Source organism: Hoplias malabaricus, chromosome X2 (assembly GCF_029633855.1).
Source record: "Hoplias malabaricus isolate fHopMal1 chromosome X2, fHopMal1.hap1, whole genome shotgun sequence".
NCBI lineage: Eukaryota > Metazoa > Chordata > Actinopteri > Characiformes > Erythrinidae > Hoplias > Hoplias malabaricus.
The window spans coordinates 21033115-21053012 of NC_089819.1; the positions used below are offsets into that span (position 1 = coordinate 21033115).

The window sequence follows — 19898 nt, forward strand, 5'->3', positions numbered from 1 at the left end:
AAAGTAGAATTATGATAAAACACCCCTCAAATATTGCCAAAATGATCTAATTGTTAGCTTTTTATTTTGAACTGTGCTTGTTTCACATATCTTTAGGGTTTACTAATGTTTTGATATCTGTAGCGTATTTATAAACATGATGCATGTGGGAAGTTGTGGCTTATTGGAAGGTTTCTTTGTTGTCCAGCAGAATTAAAAACAGTAGCCTTAAGCACTTTGTTGTTCTACAGTTAGGCTGTATTCCAGTGGTGGTGGTGTGTTTCTGTGTATTCCTCTAGTATGAATGGATCAGACACAGCAGTGCTTAGTGTCACTGCTGAACTGAGAATAGTTAACCAACCAAAAATATCCAACCACAGCATCCTGTGTCCACTGACGAAGGACAAGAGAATGAACATCACAAGCTAGATGAGCTACCATCTCTGATCAGGTGGACCAACAAGGCAGGTGTGCCTAATGGACAGAGTTATAACTCCAGCAGCACGGCTGTGTCTGATCAACTTGTCTAACACCACACACACTGATACACCACTAACATAGCACTGAGAATGATATACCTCTTAATTCCTGCTCTGTGGTGGTCCTGTAGGGGTCCTGACCATTTATAAAACAGGTATGCAGAGCAACAGATGGACTACAGCCTGTATTTTTAGAACTACAAAGTGCCCCTCTATGGTGAGAGTGAAAATAGGTAGTAAGAGTAGCAACAAGGTGGTCATAATGTTATGACTGATTGGTGGATCGGTTTGTGTGTGTGTCTAATGTACTTATCACTGTAAAGCCAGATTATTATTATTATTTTTTTATTAAATCATGTTAAAAACACTCTGAAGGAAAATGTATAACGTTGATTCAGTGGTAGCCAAAACCAGACCTAGTGTTGAATGAGCAATGAAACCTAAAGTCACAGCACACAAAATTATTCTGGCCCAAGTCAATCCCACATTCCCTTTTGTCATGGCTCACATGGCTTAAGAGGGCCACACAAACCTAAGCAGGGTCACATGTTGCCCAAGTCACATTTAGAGTCAATTTTGACTCACATTGAATTTTCACAGCCCAGTGTGGCCAGAAATTGGCCCAATCTGCTTTATAGAATATTGGCCAAATGAGCATCTTTAATATGTGAGCTATTTTCCATTCACATGCAATTAACCTATACTGACAAGAGCGTCTTTGCCTTAAGTGGTGGTGGGTAAATAGCCTACCTGGAATCATTGAGCGCAAGGAAGGAACACACCCTGAACAGGGGGTCAACACACACTCACCCAGTCTCTTGCAGCGGTGGACAATTTCACTGCTCCACAACTTGGGCCTGTGGCAGAGTCAACATTGTGCCGCCAGTATCTATTTGTTTTTTTTATTCTTATTTTCATCCTATCCTAAATCATACCTTTATATTCATTCATTCTGCTTACCCCTGACTCATTGTCTTCTCTTTTACCACTTTTGTTCCAGATAGACAGATTGATGACAGTCAGACCTTCATTAAAAAGCAAGTCATTACTTTAAGACACACCCAAACATACTCAAATGCTGTGTTGCACATAAATAAGACAGTTTTTTGAAATCCATGCCCCTAACTGAAATTCCAGTTTATTGCAACAACTACAGTTTTGATTGATGCCAGTTATACAACATCCAGGATTAATGGCATAGTGCACAATAGAGTAGATATATTTATATATGTACATAGAAATACAGTACACTCAATTCCAGACACACATAGCTCTTTAAGACCAGGCTCGCTTTAACCTCCAGTACAGTACATATTTTCCTTCGACCCTTAAAGTCATCGAGGTGAAAGAGCATTGTTAATACAAATCTGAATTGCTGCACCTTAGTGAGCTAAGACATCTTCATCTGACGACACCTGGATGGTGTAACGTGGCAACATAGTAAGGGTGCAGCAAAATACCGTCAACTTATTGACATTCTCACGGTGAAGTACTACCTGAACCATTTGGGTCCAACCAGTGTCCAAAAACAGATGCACACAACTGAATAGTGACACAAAAGAGAGAACTCTAACCTTAAAACTACCTAGTTACTGAGTGAAACAGGACGCTTTATGTAGCACATGATGAGTTACAGGACAAGGATGAAGTTCAAAAAGCAGCAGAAAAGGATGTCATCAAGGCTGCTGAGGTTAAAGCTCTATGTACACTTCTCTATATGTCCAAAAGTTTGTAGACACATATTTTAATGTGATTTCCACTAGAGTTTCTATTTCAAAAACACAGCAGATAGAATGGGATGCTATGGAGCAGCTTAGAAGCGTATAAAGCCTCCCACCAACTGTGCTCTAAGGAGTGATAAAGCACAGCCCCATACCGCTGAGATGAGCTGGAGTACCTGACCTCACTAATGTACACCTATGAAACAATGAGTGAGTAGGTGTCTACACACTTTAGTCATATAGTGTACAATTCAAAAGTTTGGAATGAATATTTTCCATTAAAGGGAAAAACATTTCAGTTATTTTCTTCCATGTATTTATTTTAATGGGGAAAATACCCTGAAAGTGTGGCTAAATCTCTGCTTAGTCCATGTGGCTCATGTCTTGGCTCCAAGCTCCCCCTCCCTGGTCAAGCCTCTAGCTTCTTCTCTAGTTCATTACCTCACCAGACTCCCCAGTTTTAATGAGCCCCTGAGACTGGACAGAGGCTAAAAAAATCCCATATATCAGTGGTTCTCAAACTGTAGTGTGTGTACCACTTGGTGGTACATGAAACATCCTCCTACGAGTGTAAACATGAAACATCCTTTTCGTGTGTAAATTACACAATCCCTTTTAGTTTTCATATCACACTTTAAGTGAAAGTGTTGTGTTTTGCATTAAAAAAACACCATATGGGCATTAATCAACTTAAGTAGTGAAGCAGTGCTTATCCACAATAAAGAATATTGACAACACATCTTCCAAATCCCAAGGAACATCTTACATTTCTAGCTTGTAGATAGAAAAAGCAGGTGAGCCATAAAAAATTGGTGCGAATTATTTACCACTTGCCCAAACGATGACTAAGAACAAGTACCATAACAAAAATGTATGCTGAGCCATGTGTTCAAAGTTCACTGATCTAGTCCCTGGGCAACAGGTAGTGTTGCTGTCACAGAGCTCCAGGTCCAGAGTTCAAGCCCTGCTCCAGGCGACTGTCTGTGAGGAGTTGGTGTGTTCTCCGTGTCCCCGTGCGTTTCCTCCGGGTGCTCGGGCTTCCTCCCACAGTCCAAAAACACACATCGGTAGGTGGATTGGCGACTCAAAAGTGTCTGAGTGTGTATCACCCTGTGAAGGACTGGCGCCCCCTCCAGGGTGTGTTCCCACCTTGCGCCCAATGATTCCAGGTAGGCTCCGGACCCACCGCAACCCTGAACTGGAAAAGGGGTTACAGACAATGAATGAATGAATGAATGAATGATCTAGTCTCTTCTAGGTCCAGCCCATTCACTAAGATGATAAGAGGTAATGCATTCATATGCCTGCTGTGTACAAGTTTTGTATGTGTGTGTGTGTGTGTGTGTTTTGTATGTGTTTCTGTGACATGACTTATATTGGACTAAAAAGTTTGAGAACCACTGCTATATATAGTGGGATGTAACATTTGCACAGATCACAAATGTAGGTTGTGAAATTTGGCAAATAAATGAATAGTGCATTAAAATTTGCGGAATATTAGTTCCCCATAGAAATGTCAACTTATTTTTATTAAGGACATTAATAAAAACTTTATGGTCTAAATCTTTACATGCAACTTTATATACAATGACAATGTAATAAGATTATTATCGAACACCTCATATTTAAAAAGTAGTGGCCAATTCTGGAGGCAGGCAGTTGATGGTTACTGTACATAACTACATTAATTATCATAAAATAATTTATATCATTCCAAACTTTTGCACAGTTGTGTACATAGAGGTGTCACCAATATGGATCAGACTGCTGACAAAGCTTGTCCATTTTCCTCCACTTCCATAGGAGTGATGTTATTTTTCTGTTCAGCACCCAGCAACAAAACAAATCATGAAACAGCTGATATTCAGAAGACTGCTGTAATGTATAACGTATCGGGCAATGTCTGTGATTTAGTCATTTAGTGTGACTCATTAGAGGCAATGTCTTCTATAGCACTAAATATACCATAAAATACTATATAATGCCCCTGTGACCAATCAGGCACAACAAATAAATGCAAACTGATAATGCATCTGCAAAGAAAAAAAGCATAAAAAGAAATGAGAGATGAATGAGGAATAATACTGCGATGTAGAACAAAAGAGTGATCTGAGGCATGCTCCTGTATGTCTAGTCATCGTGGAACAAAGTCTTCCATTACACTGATTTGTGCAGGGGAGACTCTTCCATCTTCTCTGGTTGAATTTGTGCTTTTATTTTTATTTTTTGGCAGTGGCTTCCACATCCACTGGAGTTGTGCCATATAATCCACAGCAGCATCCATCTCCAGTCGTAACAGAACCCATCTTGTGGGCTGGGTGGGAGCTTGGAGTCAAGTACTGCACATGAATGTGCGTCTCCAGCTGTATGCTACTTTGTTTGTATAGACTGTATATAGACTGGATATACTGAAGAAGAAGAAGGGCTCCATGGACATCGTTTGGCGGTTTAGGGACTCTAATGAATGGCAGTGACAATAGGGCTTGTAGATCTTCTCTGGAACAGGTCCTGCTTTTGTGGGGAGACCTTGTGTTTCAATGGGAGTCCCTGTGAAAATCAGGGATGCAACATTAGCAAAACAGTTGAGGTCCTCAAATCGTTAGAAAACTTGCTGAAAAATGTACTTTTAACTGGTGCTACATTATGTAATGTGCACTGAACGATCACTGGATTAGGAACACCTAACTTGACATTCACTGTCCAATTTATCAGCTCCAATGACCATACAGTAGCACTGAGCAGGTATGATTTGGGCTGTGGATCATACTCAGTGATGCAGTGACACTTTTATGATGGTTGTGTGTTAGTGTGTGTTGTGCTGGTACGAGTGGATCAGACAAAGCAGTGCTGCTAGTGTTTTTAAAGCCCTAACTGTCACTGCTGGACTGAGAATAGTCCACCAACCAAAACTATCTAGGCTTCAGCGTCCTGTGTCCACTGGTGAAAGACTAGAATACAACCAACACAGATGAGCTACTGTCTCTGAGTTTACATCTACAAGATGAACCAATGAGGTAGGTGTTTGTAGCGGAGTGGATAGTGAGTGGTCAATGATCCCGACCATTGAATAACAATATGAGATGGTGATAACAAAGTATGCAGAGAAACAAGTGGACTACAGTCTGTAATTGTAGAACTACGAAATGCTCCTGTATTGTCAGTGGGTAAGGTATGTGTTCCTAAGCCAGTAATTGTCCAGTGTATATCATTTATGTTGATTTATTTTTACATATTTAAAAATGTAAAACTTAAAAATTAAAAAATAGACTAATATAATTGGCTAATAAAGCCTTGTTCCATTGATTTCCATTCAATATTTCAGTTCTAAACTTCATTTGACTTACTTGAGCCTTTCAGACCTATAGATTGGGTGAATGGTCATCATGCGAAGGGGTTTCCAAATGGGTCTCTGATGACAGGAGCAGTCTGTAAAGTTCAGGAAAACTAGTTATGAAACTTATTGCAATACAAGTACACCGTTGGCATTCCTGAAGCAAACACTGCTAGTATTAAAACATTTGGAAATGCTTGTTCTCAAATATTGGCTGAGCAGTCTAAATTTCTAAGTTGCAGCATACAACACTAGTGTATGTGTAGAGGTGGGAATACTTACTGTAGCTGGTGTTGGGGCTCCAAAAAGACCAGCCCCAAAAGGGTTATCAAACAGGTTCTGGCCACCTACTTTTAGGGGCTCTAATGAAACAAAATTAAAATACAATAAGAAAAACAATCAATAATACAGATCAAAAAGGGTTATCCAATAAAAACACAATGAGTAAATTCATGCAAAATGCAAAACAAGTGTAAGTCTAAACACCAAAATTTGGAGTGAATAACCCAATCATGCCTTGCACAATAATCCTTTCTTCTCACCGTTTTTAACTGGAGCATTGGGTGGTTTAGCCATTTGGAAGTCCTTGAACATGTCCTTGATATCCCTCTTCTCCCTCTCTCCTAAAGGATCCAGATCTACAAAAGCATTGCTGTCGATCTTAGGCGGCTCTTTAACAGGCACAGAGCGAGGTGGAATCTGTGGAGGAGGGCTAGAGCTCTGCTGATTCCCAGTCATTAAGTTTGAAGATGGAGGAAAGATACTGGTCTGGAAGGGGTTCCCCAGGGCGGAGTTCGGGGTCCAAGTTCCGTTCGAAACAGGAGGGGTGGTCTGGCCCCAGGATGGAAGCTGCTGAGGGGGGGAGGTCCCAAAGACTCCAGAGCTGCTCCCCCAGTTGGGTACTGGAGAGGTGGAGAAGGGTGGATTCTGAGTGAAAGGCTGGGGGGCGCTGTTGGAGCAGGGCATGATGGAAGAGATGGGCTGGCTCCATTGAACTGCACCAGGAGTGCAGGCAGTAGAAGGTCCAAGGGACAGCCCTCCTAGAGTACAGAGGTGGATATTTTTATATTATTACACGATAGTACTCTCTGCAATATTTCAAATAATTCTACTGTACACAATAGAACACACTAAAATATCAGACATATCACATGATAGAAAGTGATGCTACTGATATCAATTATGAATTCAGGCATTATGCTCTGTTACTTCTTAATGCCAAATTTTGATACTTTAATGCCATTTCTGAATCGCTAAACTGTTAGAAAGGTCAGAATAGTCCTATAAAGGTCAAAGGATTAATCTCTTCAGGATATGAGGAGTTGGATACCGAGGCCTGTGAGGGTGTCTGAGGAGCTGCTGGGGCTCTGGTTGAAGAAAGGGACTGAGTTGACTTGGGTGCTGTCTGGTTGTGGGGGAGATGGTGATTCCGACTGGCTGGGTGAAGTGAACGGGTCTGCTGCAGGTGTTTCATTTGTTGGGGACTAGGGAGGAGAGAAACAACCGATACAATTGTCTGTGTGAATGTATTAGATTATAAAGCTTGAGGAAATGTATCCAAATTCCCCAAATGTAGCTGATAGCTAAGACTTGTTTGATGGTCAAAACTAGCCTCTTATGTTTTGTACAGGAGCTTCAAAGCTAATGTAGCTAACAACTAAAGGAAGCTAATACTCTGAATATGAGATTGTAACAAATGGATACCTAATTTAGCACACGCTTGTTTCTATAACATGGACAAAAACACAGCAGGGCCAGGCTTCAACATGGCTTCTGCTTTGATGTATACAGATGCTAATGCTAGGTTTATTATTTGTTGCTAGAGTTATATGTAGTTTGCCTAATGTTGACTAGTGGAGTATATGCTTTTAGACATCCACCATGTCTTAGCTGATCACCTAAATTTAGTTTATGAGGAAAATTGTGTACATTTTATTAGTTTCTCTATTTAAAAGTTAAATGTATTGCTGAGTGAGTTCTTACCTATTTTCTTTCATTCACTGAAGCATTAAAAAAACAGCCAAATAAAGTCATTAGAACATTACAGATTGGCACAGTGACTTATTCTCAACTCCCAAAGTCTTCTATTAAAACTATTTAAACATTTCAAGCTGTTGTAACAGTAAGTGGTCTATGAATTTTCTCACTTTCAGAGGCTGTATGAGTATTCTTAACTTGCCAGTGCTTTCATGTTACAAAGCTTCTCATTAGTACCACGGGCTTAAGCCATACCCAGGCTTATAGACTGTATAATCCTAAAGAACCACTAATACTGGACTCTGACAACTCCACTGTTCCATAAAAACGTGTGCAGCCCAAATTTACACTGTGATTAACAGCACTAACAAAATTACTGTAATGGACTTTATTCCATCCTCACCTTCACAGCCCTCCTTCCCCGGCCAGCTTTTGTGTTGAGAGGAGGTGGGCTTATGATGACTGAATCCTTGGTCTGCTTCACTGCTGTCTCAGGCTTGCTCCCGTTCTCGTGTTTCACTCCGTTCTGGACTGGCAAGTTCTTCTCTGCAGTCTCCAAAAACGGGTTTGGTGTTACAAATCCATTATGGCCATTCTGCTCGCTGACTGGTATGCCATTCTGAGTCCAGGCAGCCATGTCCACTGCCCTGCCATCTAGTGGCCACTGGCCGTTGCTGAGCGCTTGGATTACTGTCCTGTTGGAGAGCTGGTCAAACTGCTGGGCCAGGTAGTCTGAGTCACCGTTCTTGGGTCCGCCATTAAAAAATTGACTGGGGCTGCGATTGATTACAGCCGTTGCTGATTGGTTGTCGCTTTTAGAGAAGGGGTCATCACTGAAGGGGTCATGGCTGGGGGTGGGGAAGAAGCTGAGCTGGGAGGAGAAGGGGTTTTCAGGCGAGAGGCTGGACTGGACACTGGGGGCAGAGGAAGAGGACGAGCCGGTAAACGGGTTGCCTTTCACACAGTTCTGGTTGTTGTCTATCTCAGTGGACAAATCCAACAAGAGAATGTCCTCAGATTCCTGAGAGGAAAGAAAGAATCTATTAGTTACATCAGATCCTGCAGCTGCAGGTCATCTACACCAGCAATTCACATGGTCATTTTACTTATTATGTCACTCTCAGGGTGGGGCCGGTTTAATGAGTCAGCCAGGAAGCAGATGTTATGGCCTCAGTGATAAGAATTTGTCACGGATACTGATCCAGATAATAGAAAGAAAAAAATACAGAAAACCACCAGTGTTGGTGGCCAGCTGTTGTAATTCAAAATTCACACATTCTCCTCTGCTTTTGTCAGTTTAAGTGTCGCTTCATATTCAAAATTACAATTAACTAATTAAAACTAACTTAATAATGCATAATGCATAATGCATAATAATTTATCACTGCGTTTATTATGAGATTCCTCAGGAAAAAGTGCGTCAAAAGCATGTGCATCGATTTGTTCTGTTCCTGAGGATAATGTTGTATCCAAAATATGTGTGAATTCTGGTTTCGATGAGTTAAAGATGGTGATTTCCATGTTGAAGCACATATGTAGCATATTGATACTACATTTTTATTTATTTACTTTTAAACTAACTGCCAATTGTCATTTTTAATAATAATAATAATAATAAAAACAATTAAACCTTAAACTGACAATGGGTGAATATCTTAATTCTGAATTACAATCATGTATTACACAAAGATGATTTAAACCATATTTGTACACCTAATATTTCTTGAGCCCTAGAGGAGTAGACATAACACACCCAACATTCTGATCCTTAAAGTGTGCAGTGTTAACTCATTAAAATTCCAATATTTTTATTCTCTCATAACTATTAAACTATAAAACTCACTGAGCCAACATAATTTCGGCTTCCATTCATTTGCTTCTCTGAACAGCGAAATGTTACTTAGGCATGTGGAAACTGAGGTGGTGAGACAAATGCAGCATTTCCAGATTTCTAGGTTCTTTAGAAAATGCAATACTTAATGTTTTTATATCCTGTTGGATAAGTACCCTGGTGTGATATAATAAGCAAATCAGCTGTGGGTAAATGAATGGATAGTTTTTGAGAAGGCGTGGCAATGAAATGGAAACATGCAGCGAGATGAGAAAAACATTCACTCCATGGCTTGAATCTACTGACATTGACGTGCTATGTCAACTTGTAACAATCTGACCAATGAGAGTGCCTCCATAAAACTCATATCCAGTCGAGACTGGAAAGGTTTTTAACGCAAAGACAGCATGTTTCTGATGGCTGAATTGACTTCACTGTGATTGGATGTTGTGATTGTTTTGACTTTACCTGAGCATGAACTCTCATAGTCATGGCATTTAATTTGAAAACAAAGAACAGATACTTTATCAAAACCAAGAAAAGGGATTAGTAAAGAGCAGCTTTAAAATTCTACAACAAATATTAATATATATATATATATATGTGGCAAAATGCACTTTTCCTTAGTTGTTCCTCAATGAGACCAGAGACTTATTGACAAGGACTGGCTCCACAGCATGAGCTAAATCTGAACTGGACCAGTTATGTTCCTCGTTTTGATACTTGTTTAACATTTTCAGTGCCTGGAAAATGAACTCACTCTATCTCACCTAAAATATCATCTACGATACATTCAGCAACTTCAGCTTTATTCTTTTACAGATTTTACAGAAAATTAAGATGCTGTGGACTTGCAGTATTTTTGTGATTTTGTTTTCTATCACTATGACTGCAAGCAAAATACTGCCCCAATTGCTGGATGCAGTGGGAAGGTTTATGAGCAGTTACATTTGAAATTTTGTTCATATTTATTCATTCATTCATTATCTGTAACCCTTATCCAGTTCAGGGTTGCAGTGTGTCCAGAGCCTACCTGGAATCATTGGGCGCAAGGTGGGAATACACCCTGGAGGGGGCACCAGTCCTTCACAGGGCACTCACACACTCACTCCTACGGACACTTTTTGAGTCACCAATCCACCTTCCAATGTGTGTTTTTGGGCTGTGGGAGGAAACCGGAGCACCCGGAGGAAACCCACACAGACACAGGGAGAACACACCAACTCCTCACAGACAGTCACCCGGAGCGGGAATCGAACCCACAACCTCCAGGTCCCTGGAGCTGTGTGACCACGACACTACCTGCTGCACCACCATGCCGCCCTGTTCATATTTAGGTGTATATATTTATATTAGCTTTAGCATCTACCCTTATTCATGCTATTCCTATCAGAACAAAGCCGGAATGCAAACAATTTTCCCAATTTGGTACAAGCCTTTGTCCTGAAATAAGAGGAAAATATTTGCTTGCTGAAAATGACACAAACCAAAACTAAATCTATGTCCAGCTTTGCTAAGTCCATTCTATTTTACAACAGAATACATGCACAAACAGCACCGAGGGATTGTACTATTAAAGTAGAAGAACACATTAAAAGTCAAACTAGCTATTTTTTTTGCTCAGACATTACAGGGTTAATTAAACAACAATAGCTAAACAAGTTCATGACCAGGAACCAATTCTGATCTTAATCATTTTCTTAAATCATGTTTACAAAACGATAAACAACCCATTGTCATGTAATACATGTTTATTAAAGCTTCGGCGTGCCTGTGCTCAGTTGGATGATGTTGTTTAGATCCAGGCTTACCGAGGGAGAGTGTAAGTCTGGCGGGGTCGACATGTCTCCAAACAAGCCCAGCTGGTCAACTCCCTGCAAGGGATGAAAATAGTGACCTTAACGGGAGATTTCATACCAAAACATGGAAGAGGAAATAATTATTGAAATGAAAAATGACTCCAACACACACAAATACGTCATAGTATTAAAAGAGCTGAGGAGTTGGCTTGATCCTTCTCTTTTTTGTGTTTTTCAGTAGTGTTATTTATTTAGTATCCATTGTATACCTTCTCTTTATTATACCCCTAGAAGTATATTTTTATACTACTACTACTACCCAGTCCCTAAAGCCAGATACAGCACAGAGGCAAGCTGTTATGGTCTTGAAGTGGAGGTGATTCATTAACAAAGGACGAGTTTAGCTCTTTTCTCATGGAGACAGACGTCTGAATGGCTTAGTTGGCACATCTCTGTGACTTCCTGTCTGCTAACATCATTTGTTTATATATCCTTGGTTAAATAGTGACTGGGATACTGCATGGAGACGCTGTAATATGCTGAGGGTGGTCTTAGTGTTAGAACAGGAGAAGATGAGCCTGCTGCTTTAGCTGATTACAGTTTTGGTCTGAGACTATGACGGTGGTAAACTTGAGAATGGTTGTCATGAGAGCTGTCAAACATTCAAATGATAAAACTGACAACAGTACAGTGTATAGCATAGTTATATACATGATATATCTTGAAACCTTGAATGCATTAAATGTCCAAACCTCTGTAGATGCTTATGTTAATTAATGATTTAATCTATTTTACTAGATATAAAGCCCCCAGGAACTGTGGCAGTGGGGCAGTGCCACTGCCATCTCTGGAATGAGCTGAATGTTATTCTTGTGAGTGACATTTTTGATCCAGAGCTTATTATAAAATGTCACTACTGGACCTCACTAATGCCCTTGTGGTTGAATGCAGTTCAACTCTCTCAGCAACTGCCCATCTGATGTAAAAGCTTGTTAGAAGTGTAAAAGCTGTTACTGCAGCACGGGTTGACAAACTCCATACTGTTATCTTTGATTTCAAAACTTTGATTTCAATCTTTGATTTCAAAACAACCTTCAATTTAGAGTCTTGGCTTTTGTGAGAACTACATAAGTCTTACACTTCTTGGCTACTTCACTAAGCTTACAGTAAAAGGAAGTAAAATACAGTAGAAGTACAGTAAAATTTCATCCACGGATCCCAGATAACCAAAGATGAAGGACAGTGAACACTCACTTTTCTGTCATTGGTGTGTGAAGCTTCACTGCCGTTCTGTGGAATACAACAGCAATGGCTCACAAATTTTGACACAAAACTAGTAAAAATTATATTTAAAAATAATTAATATCAAATCTGCTATATTATTAACCATGCTATGCTTTTTATTGTGGTAGACATCCACACTTACCTCCACCACTTTATTTGGTTCTTCCTGTAGAGGAGGTATGGTTTGATTAGTATAAAACACAATAGCAAACAGAATACACTTAGCAGGCTTTAACTGTAATAAACACGATTACAGTAAGAGGTTAAATAGAGAAGACTTAGAACAAGCAACACTCCTCCAGACATTACGTGAGATAATTAGACAAAAGGACAACAGCCTAGACATACACACCATCAACTTTTAGACATGTTTCCAAAATGTACTGCTATTTAAACGAATCAATATGCGGTGATGAATTATAAAGAAATGTAAAAGAGTTCACAGTGTTAAAGGAACTTTTTTAAATTATGTTTTAAATTTGGAGAAAATGTGCATCCCATGTGTCTCACAATGTCAATCAAGACTGCATCCCATAAACAAATCTAACTTGAAACCTGACAGTAAACTGGAGTATCTGGTGCCAATAAGGCTTTTAGGACAAGATTTGCGCAAACTATAAACATTCTGGATGCAAAACAAGTCTTGTGCCAGCTTTACTACAAAGACCCAGCAAAGGCAAAGAGCTGGAACGACATCAACAATGAAAAATAGCCAATTAATGTTTGTATTACAGCTTGTATAATCTCCACAGAAAAACATGAAATAAAAATGGAAACACTGGGGCAGATGCAGAAGCCTACAGCCAACATGCCCAGTGCCAAGTGGGGGTTATAGTTGTATAAAGCCTCTCACAACCCAGCAGAGTGTGTGTGTGTGGAGCAAAACATACATTACTATTGTTCATTTTTAAAGAAATATATGATGTGTTTATTTTAAAGTTATATTCCTCAGTGTCATTAGTCACGACGCCACAGCCCTTGGCCTTTGAAGGGCAGTGCAGGATGACTTTAAATGATAACTGTAATATAGTTGTCATGTTAGCACGGCTACTGTAATAAAAAATCCCTTCCTGAAGTCAAGGATGTCATTACTCTCTAACACCGTGACTGATAAACAGTAACTGCACTGTTCTGGACAGAAGAGCTCAGTACTCAGCTCCTGTACCTTCTTCGAGCCCTCTGCTTCTTTTTTCTTCATGTTGAAAATGAGCTGAAAGAGATCCTTCAGGTCAATGACCAGGGGTTCCGCCTGAAAGGAACAAAGGCTGTTAAATATCAGACTTCCTGGAAATGTGTGTCTGTGTGAAAGGAGTGTTAAGAGAGACAGAGTGTTAAGAACTGACACCTGCACACTCCCACTGTGTTGTACTCAGGATTGTGAGTAAATACAGTACTTGTCTCCTAATAGCACTAATATGCATGTGTGTATGTGGTAGAGAGAGAGGGGAGTGGGGGAGCACAGTAATGATTATCAATAGTAACCCAGCAAACCTGCTGTGCAGTTTTAATGGCGAAGAACTGGTGCTGGCCCTCTGCGCCGCACACATAGCCAAACGCTCGATTATCAGTCACGTCACGAGCAATAAAGGAGATTTTATTCACTGCATGCTCCAGAACCACGGCCTGCAAAGGAGTGAGCGGGTATCATTAAACACATTTACAGGAACCAACAAGAGATATGTCATAAGCAAAATCATAATGTGTCTACAGTGCTGGGTGCAGATAGCAAGAATACTCACCCCCGTCTTCTCGTCTGTAATGGTGATTCCCGACAGAGAAATGTTCACCCACACTCTCTGCTTGTGTTTGCCCTGAGAACGAGCAGCCCCTGCCTTTCCCTGTAAATGACCACACACTTAGAAAACCAGCCACACTGTTTCAGCTCTTAACTAACTTAACTTCTGGGGGAAAAAATAATAAATAAATAAAAACAAACAAAAAACAGACTTTGCTTTGAAGAATAGACTTGGATCTCGAATCTTCTTATCAAAGCAGATTTGCCTACAGCTAATTCTTATACACACACATTACTTTCAAGACACATTAAATCACACAGAAGGCGGGCTAAAATAATTCTAAAACAGAGTTAAATATCTCTTTGACTGCATTCCCTTTAACGTACCTTCAGTTTCATCATAGAGTCTTGGCTCATCTTGTCCCCTCGGGCCTCAGGCACATCGTCCACTCCGATCAGCTTGGCTTTGTAACGAACGCCGTCACCTTTGAACCTGGCCAGCAGGAACTCATCTGTTTTCTCTGGACTGGCTGCAGCTGGGATAAAGAGACAAAGAAAACATAAACACCATGCAAGAATCTAAAAGAAACAAGATGGCATCTTCTATACAGTGTCAGGGATAGCTGCAGTTGACTTTCAGTGCAACTATGCCTGTAATCTGCATTGTCATGCTGGAGCAATGTAAATGTTGGTCATGTCTCATTAACATTTGTTTAAAGGCCAGGGTACACTGATGAGACAAACATGAAAATAGTGATATCTATGCCTTTAGAATGTCCTCTATACTTACTGATAAGCCTAATGTTTTCCTACCCTCCTGAAAACTAAAATAGAGGCTCTATTCAATTTTATTACAGGTCAGAGAATCATTAAAATTGTTTTGGAGCTGTAATTTTAAAATGTAATTAAAAATAAATAATAATAATAATTAGAATTAATGTGGGACAAGCCAGCTAAAATATTTGGCCCATAAAACACTGACCACAGCCTTTTAAGACAAACAAAAGCTTGCGAGTGCAAACCAGAAAACTTCTACTAAGCTGTGGATTAGCTAAGCTGAAGCATGTCACCTTGAACTGCATGTCCCACATTTCACCAAAGAAGAAACAGTGAACTTGCGAACCACACTGTAACCCGTAAATCACACAGTATTTAATTTGTAGTCCTCCGTGCTCTGGCCAAATGTAACAACAAACCATATACTACACAAGGCTCCACTGTGTATACACTGAGGCAAAAACTGAATCTCTGTGGAAAGCATGTACATTTGACAAATGAAAAGTCAATTACAGGTCCTTCGCTGTAACACAATCCGTCATTACAGTTTTGGGCTTCACAAAAAGTGTCTCTCACTTTAGCATCAGCAAAGTGGGTTTTCAACACAATATGAGTGTTAAAGACCACCTGAATAATCCGTGGCTCTGTCGTGATGATTGATAAACACTGTGAGGTCCAGACTCATGTTTAGTAACCTCAGCATTTCCTCCGTCTCAGAGGTCCTTCAGAGTTAAGCCACAAATTCCATAAATCATTGTGATACTCCTTTAAATGTCATGCCTTATTAACTTGTAACCTAGCAAAAACCAGGCTTAAAAAAGTAAAAATAGCAATGAAAAATGTCTATGATGAAAATGATTGTCCTAAAAGCAACAATACAAGCAAGCAACACGACAACAAGTGATATCACTCATTGTAGTCTCTGAAGCTCTCTGCATAATACAGGAGTGATTAAGCCCTTTTGATGCACATGTCACACTGCACTGATTCATTCTTTCACTCATCTTCTGTAATCTGGGTCGCAGTGAGTCCACAGCTTACTCTGAATCATTTGGAGTAAGGCAGAAACACACCCTAGACAGTCCTTCCCAGTGCATCTCACCATCACATACTGCACTGATATTACACCTTATTTAGGTTGGGGAGTTTACTGGGAAACTGATGGACCATTTGATTTTACTTTTCATGCCTTAGACACACAAACTAAGCTGAGAAATCTCAGCGAAACTCTAGTAGGTTCTCTACCTAATTCTCTGTGTATTCCACTATATCTTTCTGGTCATCTTTAAAACAGGATCTGACCATTCCCTTCTTTGAATTCCACTCAATTCCATGGAGAAGATTAAGTTCATTCATTCATTAATTCATTTCCCACTGGGTCCGGAGCCTACAAGGCGAAGATTAAGTTGCCCATTCTTTTTTAATCTCTCTTGACATGTGTGTTTCAGTTTGATTTGGTCACCACTGGACAATTCATCTATCTAGAGTTCATTATCATCAGATTTGTGCAGCTTTGCTCCACTCTTTCTTCACTCAGTCTTTGGTCTTGCTCCTTTGTGAACTTTCTATCTAACGTTCCCAGTTTTTGACTTCTGTGAACTCTTCTTTCCTCCTTTTTCATGACACCACATTCTGTCTTTAAGAGGGTGGGGTTTAATGTGTTGGGTTCTTTTCCATTTTTCACTAATGCTACTGCTATAGAAGCTAATACAGAACAATGCAATGTACATAATACATCAACCCTACATTTAGATCTGGTTGCCTCTGTGTAGTGTAAAGGGTAATATTACTAAAAAAAGATCTAAAAATGATGGCTATGCTTAACTGATTCAATAAACTAATTTAAACTTCCCACAACTACTCATCTACGACTGGATTCCCTACTGGGCTACTGGCCCTGGCTAGATGGCAGAGGCGGAGAGAGGGGCAGAAAAAATGGGCATTTCCAGCCGGGGGCCACACTTTGGTTCTGCCATGGACAAGCTAAGAGACACTATTGACATTCACAACATGCAGAGAGCCAGGAGGCCAGAGGTTCCCCCTGTTAGTACCAGGACAACCCCCACTTACTGAACAACGTCAGAGAATGAGCAGGCCTCTTTCACCCAACTTCCTCTCAGTCTCAATAGGTCAGACACAACTGACTCTGTAGACTTTGTTTTTGGTCAGTGAAATAAGATGGAAAGCTTCAAGGCTTGTTAAAAGGCAATTCAAATAAACAAAACCTTTAATCGTACCCTTAATCTAATGCAAATCAGACAGTTTGTGAAAAATGCAGTTCTGTAAAATTCCCTCGTTAAGTACCTTTAAATCAGGTCCCACTTATTCAAAGGCATGATTACCGTTCTGTTGTTAATGTGGTAGAAGCTGAAGTTATCATGATGATCAAAAGCATAGTGTAAATGTAATCTCACATGGGTCACACAGCTCTTTGCTCAAGCAGAAAAGTTCTGTCAAAGTCGACATCTTTAGTGTGATTTTAGATTGACCAAAAGCTACTGTTCTGCTTAACAAAAGTATAAGGTACTTCTTAGATTTATGCCATGTTTATGCAATTTTAAAATCAAAACCACTCAAACATAACGTAATTTGTTACATTTACTTACCGCATACATACAGATGCTTAGATAATTATGTAATTACCCTTAAGTACAGCAAAATGCTCAGTAATGACTCTGGGTAAAAGGAAAAAAGAAGCAGTCTTACTAAGATAGCCCTCAGCAGATGGTTTGAGGTTTTAAAATAGTGAAACATTAGGGGGCAACTGTGTGACCTCACCAAGCACATCGTTTACAGCCTGACCTATGACCACTATGCTCCTTGTGCAGAAGACAGCAGTTTCTTAGAGCTGAAAGTTTCCCACTGTGCTCCTGATATGAGGTGTACTTTGACGTTAGCAAGTGACAGGTCCTAAAACCTCAGCTGTGTACAAATGATCCCCTGATGCCTGTGATATGGAATTCTTTCAGGAAGCATGAACAATTCTCAGAACAAGACTTGCACTTCAATGAAAATATTTACCCATAATGTCCTTAAAAACCGGACAGGTGTAGCTAAAAGATAGGACTTTGTTAAAATAAACCTAGTGTTTAACTAAAAACATAATTTAATTTAGACATGCCTTCAAAGGCTACCCTTTAGCTGCAGGCTAATGTGGTAAAAATTGGTATAATGTAACTACGTAAGCTAATGTAGCTAATAGTACAAACATCATGCAAACTGCAAGTCTACATGTGATTATATGTGCCTTAAACTGTTTCAGGTCCTTAATTAATCTCAAACTTGCTTATGTGTTTTCTGGCACTCTAGAATAAACCCATATCAAATAAAGGACCAAAGTATGACTTATAAATATGTCATATAGTGTCAAGCCATAAGCAAACATATCTGAGATTATTTACAGGGTTTTTGGCAAGTTAGCCTAGCTAGTGTGATGCTAATTTTTGTTAGCTACACTAGCCTTGTAGCCCTAGTGAAAAACTAAGCAAGCAAACCTAATAACACCAAACATTTGGTGTTAAATATAAATCACCAAACGGCAGTGCTAGCTAGTTGATTAACTCGCCGAATGTTATTCTCTGCACTGTTAAACATTATTTAACCTTGAGGCTGGAGTTTCAATGTGAAATTCATAATGGTGTGAATAATCCATCCACCCCAGATGCACTTTATAGCCCCAGTCACTCTAGGCTCCTCAGCGTGGGACTGTGAGAATGAATCCGGTTGTTTTCATGGCTGTGGAAAATGATCATAAACAGACGTGTTGGAGAACGTCTCATAGTCGCAGCTGGAAGGTATTGTGGAAACAGCAACAGAGACTTAATGGAATCCATCACCGGTGTGCTCCTCTGGAATGAACCAGCCAAGGCAAGACAAACAATACCACTGTGCACTGGGCCCAGCTTAGCAAAATAAATCCAGTCAACTATTGGGTCATGAAGGCCTGAGGAATGCTGCATACTGGTTTAGTCTTCTGTAGACCTCTGTGACCTACTTCAGAAGATGCTGAGCAATGTAACATGTCAGATGTTGTGGTCTAATTGACTCGAGGAGCAAAGTGTACATGTCAAGTAGAACTAATGCCTTCATCCATCAGGTTCACTTCATTAACCGTCAGCAGTCATTTGTACATCAGCTTATTCAAGCGATCAGGTGATCAGGGCTTGTGTAATAATTGGGTGGCATTCAAAACTTTCTCAGAAGGCTATTTCTGTACTCATTGTGTTTAGCAGAGCATATAATGATCCCAAGGCAACACATTGGTCATAAAATATGGCACATAATTACACTAACAACAACAACAACAGCAAGATAAAAAAAGACCCAATACAAAAAATAACTTAATGAATCTAATCAGTAGAATGTTGATATATATAATTGTCATGTGATGACCAATTGTCAAATATATAAATATAGGAAATTTTATAAATGAAGAATGGCCAGTGATTACTGTATATCAAAAATGCACATATTAATGTGTACACATTTGGATCATGTAAATTCATTCCATTCCATTCTTCAGTGTAGAACATATTTATTCTGAGAATTAGGTGGAAACGTACCCAACAAAAAGCATAATCCTTCTAATTTCTGTTTTTTCCACTCAAAGGAAAAAAGAAAAGTCCTCTATTCGGGAGGCTGAATAGGCTGTCTGTTAAACATTACAACTGTGCCCATTCATACGTACTCCGGATGAGGAATACATAAAGTCAGAATCAAAATATATTGAAAAGTGTATAATACTCATGAAGCCAGCTACCTAATAAAGAAAGCTTTCTTTCCTTCCTTATGTTTCTTACATTGCAGGAAGGAACGTGTGGAAATGATATCAAAGCCAGTGTCAACCACTTCTATTAACATGGGAAAGTATTTTACAAATGGTAAAGCAATAAAAAGTTGGGATGTAATGTTACTGGATATATGCTTCTATATTTTCATGATATTTTAGAGAGAACTAGTTTAAAGGAAAATGACGACTATTATCA

General features: G+C 39.6%; 1 protein-coding gene across 2 annotated transcripts in view; it reads right to left on the reverse strand.

The window, feature by feature from the left end:
* Window positions 1-1560: 1560 nt before the first annotated feature.
* Window positions 1561-19898, reverse strand: part of LOC136676984 (disabled homolog 2-like) — a 31582-nt gene continuing 13244 nt past the window's right edge. For both annotated transcript variants that reach the window (XM_066654313.1, XM_066654315.1), the window contains exons 3-15: window positions 14524-14672; window positions 14141-14239; window positions 13893-14024; window positions 13567-13650; window positions 12544-12567; window positions 12372-12407; window positions 11130-11192; window positions 7891-8508; window positions 6841-6994; window positions 6053-6550; window positions 5793-5872; window positions 5524-5605; window positions 1561-4726 (exon numbers count right to left, since the gene is read on the reverse strand). In XM_066654313.1, the coding sequence (XP_066510410.1) occupies window positions 5561-5605; window positions 5793-5872; window positions 6053-6550; window positions 6841-6994; window positions 7891-8508; window positions 11130-11192; window positions 12372-12407; window positions 12544-12567; window positions 13567-13650; window positions 13893-14024; window positions 14141-14239; window positions 14524-14672 (1982 nt within the window). In that variant the 3' untranslated portion in view covers window positions 1561-4726; window positions 5524-5560. The remainder of the gene's footprint in view (window positions 4727-5523; window positions 5606-5792; window positions 5873-6052; window positions 6551-6840; window positions 6995-7890; window positions 8509-11129; window positions 11193-12371; window positions 12408-12543; window positions 12568-13566; window positions 13651-13892; window positions 14025-14140; window positions 14240-14523; window positions 14673-19898) is intronic.